General features: G+C 38.7%; 1 protein-coding gene across 10 annotated transcripts; it reads left to right on the plus strand.

Annotated features, from left to right (window-relative positions):
• The first annotated feature begins 207 nt into the window (after window positions 1–207).
• LOC105033891 (peptide methionine sulfoxide reductase B5) lies at window positions 208–7,073 on the plus strand. Of its 10 annotated transcripts, none has more exons than XR_012138853.1 (5): window positions 209–482; window positions 2,450–2,606; window positions 3,478–4,963; window positions 6,526–6,713; window positions 6,794–7,073. XR_012138853.1 is itself a non-coding variant. In XM_073252350.1 (3 exons), exons 1-3 carry the CDS (start codon window positions 307–309, stop codon window positions 6,941–6,943), a joined length of 483 nt encoding a protein of 160 aa, XP_073108451.1. In that variant the 5' UTR covers window positions 208–306; the 3' UTR covers window positions 6,944–7,073. The 10 variants fall into 10 exon arrangements, 3 of the variants coding, with proteins under 3 accessions (XP_073108451.1, XP_010907164.1, XP_073108441.1); XR_012138857.1 differs by having other exon boundaries at window positions 6,526–6,686; window positions 6,775–7,073; XR_012138855.1 differs by having other exon boundaries at window positions 6,526–6,686.
• The last annotated feature ends 416 nt before the right edge of the window (window positions 7,074–7,489 follow it).

A 7,489-nucleotide genomic window follows, 5' to 3' on the forward strand; every position in this document is an offset into this window, starting at 1 on the left:
AAATAATTTCAAATAATAAATAATTATTTTATTTAAATCGTTTAATATAAGGTCGGATTCGGATTGCAGCCTGCGATCCATTTAACCTATTTAGTTACCTGTTTAAGGCCTTAAACTACATGTACCTCCAAGAGATCCGGATTCCCATGTTGAAGTGTTGAACCCAACTCCGGTCCGAATTTCGACCTTGTGCTATTTAAACGGGGGCAGTTGACATCAGTTCTCCTTCACCCCGGGTCATCTTCAACTTCGAGGGCTAGGGTTTGGAAGAGCGTCATCTGACTCTCCTGGGCTCCCGGTCGCTCAATGGTCCCGACTTCGGCCTCACATCACCCTTTCTCTGAGGCTCTGAGGGAGAAGAGGAAGATCCCCTCCTTGATCTCCAGTTTCTTGCCCTCAAATCGAAGGTCTATGGAGGAGATTGGCTCCATGGTAGCTACGTTCATTACCATCATCGGTGGTGGCTGCGAAACACTGGTTCGGTAATTCTTCCCTCTTTCGATCTTATCTTTGCTTCCATCTCTGGCTCTTCTAGTGGTTAGGGTTAGAGTTCCTCAGAGAGTGGAAGAGCACTATCCTCGTGGCTTTGTGGCTCGAAATGCCTCTTTATCCAAGGCTCTGATCGAGAAATGGAAGAGCCCCTCCTTGATCTCCAATTTTGTCCCTCAAATCGAGATTTAGTGGAAAATGGAGATAGATCCACCTTGACTATTTAAATGGCCGAGGTTAGGGTTTCTTGGAGAAGAGAAAGAGCGTTGTCCCCATCACTTTGTGGGTTTGATTGCCTTTTTTTTTTTGCCCCGGAGGCTCTTATCATGAGGAGGATCAGTCTTGTCTCTTCGTCCCTCTCTTTCTTTATGGTTCCATCCACAAACGTCATGAGGGGGTTAGGGTTTCTTTGTTTTCTATTTGATTTATTTTATTTGAATATTAATGGTTTATATTGAGAGATTCTGTGCATGATGATCTTAAACTTCTAGTTTTTCCCTCGATCAACTAGCCTTCTAAGACTCGTGGTAGGCTTCTTTCTTGCTTGAAGATGCCTGAAATAGGAATTTGGCACTGACTCTGGAGGATTGAAGTAATCTAAACAACTGGTCATGAAGGTTTTGCGCCATTCTTCCATGTGGCCTTCTCAATTTGGAGTTGTAATCCATTGCAACCACCATTAAATGGGAAAGGCTTGTTTGGTTGGTTTATGTCGTAATAATGTCATCACATCATTTAAAGGGAAGAGCAGTTGTGTGATTTTGACATTTATCAGATGGTTTTAAATTGTTTATTCAAGTAAATATCTTACAGAAATATTGTTGTTTTTGTTTTTAATTGAATTACAAACTTTGCAAAGAAATGTTCTCTTTTCAAAATAATAACAAATGGAATGTGTGACTGAATTCAAGATGAATTTTTGCATCCCACGAATCCAATGTCATTTTGATGCGCATAAGCTTAAGGATGTGATCCATGTAAGAGCTCTATCAGAATCTCACATGGATGTTAAAAATCTCATTATTTTGGGTCAACATTTATTTTTCCCCAAAAGAAAAACATGTAGGTGATAACTTACAATATCAAGTGGTCTTTTGTTTCTGACTTGATTTCTGCTTCCCTCATTTTTCGTTCATCGCACTTGCATATATGCAAATTACAAGTCTCAAGACTAGGCAAAGCTTGTTCTGCTTAAGTTAAACCAACCAGTTCTCTTGGTTTTTTCTATGGTTGTGCTGATGATTAGCTTATACTGATTCATGAGCTTGAATGGATGAGTTTCAGATTTCATGCCAGGCTTCTGATCTTTATTGGTCATATTACAGTATACTTTATTTCTAGAAAAAGATTCAAAGAAAGCACGGAGTGGATAACCTAGTGGAACCCAGCCATGCTTTGCATCCCTCAAGCTCAGAAAAATAAATTAGACAAAGAAAGGTGAAACAATAATTTAAAACAAAAACAAGAGGACGGTACAGCTTTGAAATCTTATAATGCCACTGCCACTAATTGTTTCATTATTCAGTATATTGCTCATTATTGATTTGCTGTTGGCTTCTTGAGCAGCTCACAATTTGAGGTGATTGCTAAACCAACATAATTCATTTCATGTAATGGCTACAAAAGAATGGAATAAGGCTTGTTACTTACGGCTAAAGCTTAAGATTATCCAATTATTTCACTCAATGGTTGTTCAATGTACTGCATTATCATCATAGTCATCAGGACCTGAAAAGTATGTATTACAACAAAGAGAAAATGTTGTTGGACTAAATGTTTAGGGTTAGCATATCTTTGTACTTGTGTGCATGCAGTTGCATATGAGACCGTGAAAAAAAATTAGGAAGAATAAATACTTTCATTTCCTTTTTCCTTCAATTTCTTATGTTTTCGTTTTGCATGCCAAACCAAAAAAAAATGATCTTGTTTCTTATTTTTATTGAATATGATGGTCTTCCAGATACCCAGGCACTGGTCAATATGACAAATTCTTTGGTGAGGGCATATATGAATGCGCTGGTTGTGCGACCCCACTTTACAAATCCACTGCCAAGTTCAATTCTGGGTGTGGCTGGCCAGCTTTCTACGATGGTCTTCCCAGAGCCATAAATCGCTCGGTATTCTTCTTTTTGTATTAATTTTTTAATAATGCATTCTTTTTCATGCTTTCCTTCAGCCATTTCATTTTTCATTAATGTTTAGGGCATCAGAGCATAGCATAGTAAACAAAGTAACATATCAACTGTAACATCATTTTAATACAAACTCCAAGTTCAGTATAAACCAAGTTAGGTGGTTGAAATACTAGAATACAAAAGAAAAAAAAAAAAGGGATGTTGCATATGAGCTTTACCACTTAGACAGTATTTACAGCATCATACCTAGCAATTCAGCTATCCCTTCTGCTTGGCTTTTAAACCATTTGTTATATCTTAGACGTTCTGACACATACAACCATTATAGCCACAAACGAGCCAAGAAGAGCTCTATCATCTCCCAAAAACATTTCAAGAATGCTGCACATCGGAACCGGTCGGTACTTCTGTGGTGAAAAGTTGAAGAAGTCATTATACTGTACTAATGGCATTTCAGGGAAGATCAGCTCACAAGAAAAGCGAGAGAAATGGACATGATAACAATATAGCATTATATAATTTTTTAATAAGAGGCCCATGGATGGGATTCAAATGCAATAAACAAATTTCTCAGCTATCATGTCTTGCAAATGCTTACATTGCACCAATAACATGGTCAACTTGTCATTATTTATAGACAAAGACGCAACTACCTTCTGTTTATTTCTATCCTTTTTTTTCTTTTTTCTAGGGAGTAATCATCAGCAAAGTTACTGCCTCTGAAATCTCCATCAGTTTTCCTACTTTCAGCATCAGTCTCGGAAATACATTGCGCCAATAACATGGTTGACCTGTCATTATTTATAGACAAAGACACGGCTATGTTCTGTTTACTTCTATCCCTTTTTTCTAGGGAGTAATCACCAGCAAAGTTACTTCCATCAGTTTTCCTACTTTCAGCATCAGTCTCAGAAGCACAACCATCTTCAAGGGGCGACCCCTGGGGGTGAACATGCAGGCATTTGAACTGATGAGGGTTGCTCTACCAATGATCTACGGCAGATTTCATAGAGTTCATCAAAAGGCACTTTGCTCGAAACATAATGCAGTGGTTGTTGTCCTTCAGTGTCTGTCTCACAGAGGGAATCCGTTGTGGAAGGATCCAACACATAAGCAACTGAGGCCTCCCGAGATTCCAAATTCAGTAGTCACCAATTGCAGATCCGCCTGAAAATTGTAACCCATCTTGGAATAATGTAATAACATGAACCGCGTAGCTCAAGACCTGCACCCTTCTGTACCATTACACTAGCCTCCATAGTAGCTAGATCCCAATCCAATGACTGTGTAAGATACTTGATCAAGCAATCTTCCAAGGCTAACTTCTGATTTGGAATCTGTGAACCCATGTAGGAACCTTGGCTCAGAAAAGACAGGTCGTAGGAAAAATTTGGAAGTTTGCAACCATTTATTGCTCTAGTGAGTGGCTCAGTTCTTGCAGGTGAGCTCCAATGAATGCTTGGTAAGAACATGTCTGCTATCATTCTCTCTCTGCTCGATTTCTCTAGCAGATCAACTTCAGGACAAGGCCAACAGATTTGGTTCATGGATGTTGCAGTCAGAATCTCCTCCACCAATCGGTCCAGGGCTTTGTTGAAAACTAAGATGCAACAGGCTGGACCCATTTCAGAGGCACTATAATTGTCAAGAACCCTCAGTGAAGATCCCAAATAGCTCAAGAAGTGGAGAAGGTTGTAGAGGTGAAAGTTTGCCGGACACTGTAGACCCTCAATTTTATCATCATCGAAGAAACCAAAGTGCTCTTTATCAACCAGGAAAACAACTGAAAACAAGTTTACCCTTGTTTTGTCTGCATCATGAAGACCAAGTCTCTTAATTATTATGGCTGAGGGATCAGCAGTCTCTTTTTTGTATGCATCACCAACTACTATCAAAACAGGTAGGCTTGATCCAGAAGGTACAGACATTAAAAGGTGCTGAAGCCGAGCCCTTTGAATTTCCCATGGAATGCTTTCTGATACCAGAAATATAATGCATCTTGCACCATCAAAAATATCATCATAAGCAAATGGCTGCTTATGGACAAACATTGCCTCCCTAATGACAGATAAACAGCAGGCTTCTGAAGAACTATTCTGTTGACCCATTTCCTTGAAGAACTATTTCTGTTGATCCATTTCTTCCATATTGACAAGTGAGATGATGAAGCCATCAGTTGATCATTTTCTTTACCAGACCCCATGAGTTTTGAGAGCAACCATCTTGAAGCAAAAGATTGGTTTGACCCATTGTGACAGTTCCCTGTGTCCAGACAAGCAACTTCCAGCAAAGGCATCTGGTATCAGGATTTTTTGCACTTAAAATTGGTGCAACCATTGGTGAGACATTCAGTGTTGACCATGATTTTCGATATCTTGCATCTCTCTCTCGCCATGTAATCAATGTTGTGCTTGTTTCTGGCTTGTCGTGATGGCTTCCTTAAAAGATAATGTAAAATAAGGAGCTTAATTTAACATAATATATAACTTTACAAATAATTTGTGGAGATCAGAGACAAATCAGGGAGGTAGCTAACTTCTTTAATTTGTCATTCTGGTGGTCTGTCTTCTTCAATTTGTAGTTCTGGTGGTCTTATTTGTTCAATTTGTTGTTCTGGTGGTCCTAATGAGAGTGAACTCAATGAATTCACAAGGAACTCTATTTGTTCTCTGTTTTTCCTCCACAAGGATGTTATCTGCTTCCATTTTCTGGTAGCTAATGACGTAAAGCATAACTGTTAACTCCTGTTTTTAAAACCTGAGTCGTTGAGAGGGGAAAAAAAAATAATAAGAAGAAGAACAAACCTTACAATCAACTTCAGCTTTTCACTGGCAACTTCATTTGGACACACAATGATTTTTGATGTTTCATTTTCTACGTTTTTGCCTACTTCTGTCTGAGGGGCTGTATTCTCGACCATGAGCTTGGAGTTTGAGAATCCAGGTGCTCTAGCTTGAACTATAGTCGTCTCCATTTAAGGCAAGATTCCCTGACCCATGGAGGTTTCTCCATTTGTTCGTCTGAGGTTGTTCGGTTTGTATGACAGCCCTAACGTTATTATCAGATTTGTAATCAGGCATTTCTTCATTGCCTGTGTTGACCCAATCTTCTATTTTGGATGATTCAGTTCTCTGAAGAATGCTGTCCAAGTGTTGATATTAGGATCAAAATAAGCATCATCAATAATCCTCTTGGACTTCTTGATGTGCACAAGTTTTGCACACTTGGTTGGGAAATCCACATTAATGCAATACATTGAACAACCATTGAGTGAAATGATTGGATAATCTTAAGCCTTAGCCATAAGTAACAAGCCTTATTCCATTCTTTTGTAGCTATTAAATGATGTTATTCTGATCCTAATATCTCAGACCTCTCTGAAGAAACACAAAGTTGCACCAAATGTCCCAGACGGCATTCTTAGGAGAACTGCATTGTCCAAAACAGAACTGAATTGTCCAAAATAGAAGATTGAGTCAATATAGGCAATGAAGAAGTGCATGATTATAAATCTAATGATAATGTTAGGGCTGTCATACAAACTGAACAACCACTTGAGGGGCCACTGGCAGCTACTATAATAGAAGAAAATGAGGCTAAAATGACTGAAGTCTTCCCTCTATTTGCTAGCTGTGCAACTGAAGATGAATGATGAGTCAAAGATCCAAAAAGTACATATTGCAACAAAGAGAAAATATTGTGGGACTAAATGTTTATGATTAGTATATCTTTGTACTTTTGTGCATGCAATTGCATATGAGACCGTGAAAAAAAAAAAAAAAAAAAGGAAGAATAAATACTTCCATTTCTCTTTCCTTCAATTTTTTATATTTTTGTTTTGCGTGCCAAGTCAAAAAATTGAGCTTGTTTCTCGTGTTCATTGAATACGATGTTTTTCCAGGTACCCAGGCACTGGTCCATATGACAAATTCTTTGGTGAGGGCATGTACGAGTGTGCTGGTTGTGGCACCCCACTTTATAAATCCACTACCAAGTTCAATTCCGTGAGTGGCTGGCCAGCTTTCTACGGGGTCTTCCTGGAGCCATAAATCACTCGATATGGTTCTTTTTGTATTATTTTTCGATAATGTATTCATTTTTATGCTTCCCTTCAGCCGATTCATCTGTGTTTACAATAATAGTTTAACAGGTGTGACTTATGCTTTCAGCCTGATCCTGATGGAAGGAGAACGGAAATAACTTGTGCAGCTTGTGGTGGGCATTTGGGTCATGTGTTTAAAGGGGAGGGCTTTAACATGCCAACTGATGAACGTCATTGTGTCAATAGCATTTCGCTCAAGTTCACTACTGCCTGCTAAGCAGCTATTTTTCTCTCATGTTTATTATATGTGATGCCTTCCTAGATAAATTATATAGTTGACCTGTGTAAAAGGATCTATCATCTTCAACTGCTGATTGTCAATTTATGAATTGGATCTATTATCATCAGCTGCGTCTTATTGTCCATGAGATGTGATGTAGAATGACTTCAAACATTCTCTCTATTGTTCCCCTGAACTGTGTGCAGATCCATGACTTATTCTCAATCTTAATTGAAGACCCCCACCACAAACACCCACAAAAACAAAAATAGAAAAAAGGCCTTAATTGAAAGGACAAATTATGATTAAATATCACCAATCCTCTGTCATGAAGTGTACGATGTGCCTCTCTTATTCAAAAACAAAGGGGAGAATCAAAAACCATCAGGGTTAGGTTGCAGGTAATCCAAAGTTTTCATTTTCTGTAAGAAGAATACCTGCCATGAGTCACTTGCTTTATGCAGATGATCGTTTGATAATGGCAAGGGTTATTATAGACACAGTGCAGCATGGCTGTCGCCAGAGCACTTCACTCATTGCCAA

The sequence above is a fragment of the Elaeis guineensis genome, chromosome 1, assembly GCF_000442705.2.
Source record: "Elaeis guineensis isolate ETL-2024a chromosome 1, EG11, whole genome shotgun sequence".
Classification (NCBI taxonomy): Eukaryota; Viridiplantae; Streptophyta; class Magnoliopsida; order Arecales; family Arecaceae; genus Elaeis; species Elaeis guineensis.

Coding starts and splice junctions, on each gene's coding strand:
- LOC105033891 (XM_073252340.1), top strand. CDS start 307: ATGGTCCCGACTTCGGCCTCACATCACCCTTTCTCTGAGGCTCTGAGG. Junction 483..2,449: donor GGCTGCGAAACACTGGTTCG/GTAATTCTTCCC, acceptor ATGGTCTTCCAG/ATACCCAGGCACTGGTCAAT. Junction 2,607..3,477: donor CCAGAGCCATAAATCGCTCG/GTATTCTTCTTT, acceptor CCTTTTTTCTAG/GGAGTAATCACCAGCAAAGT.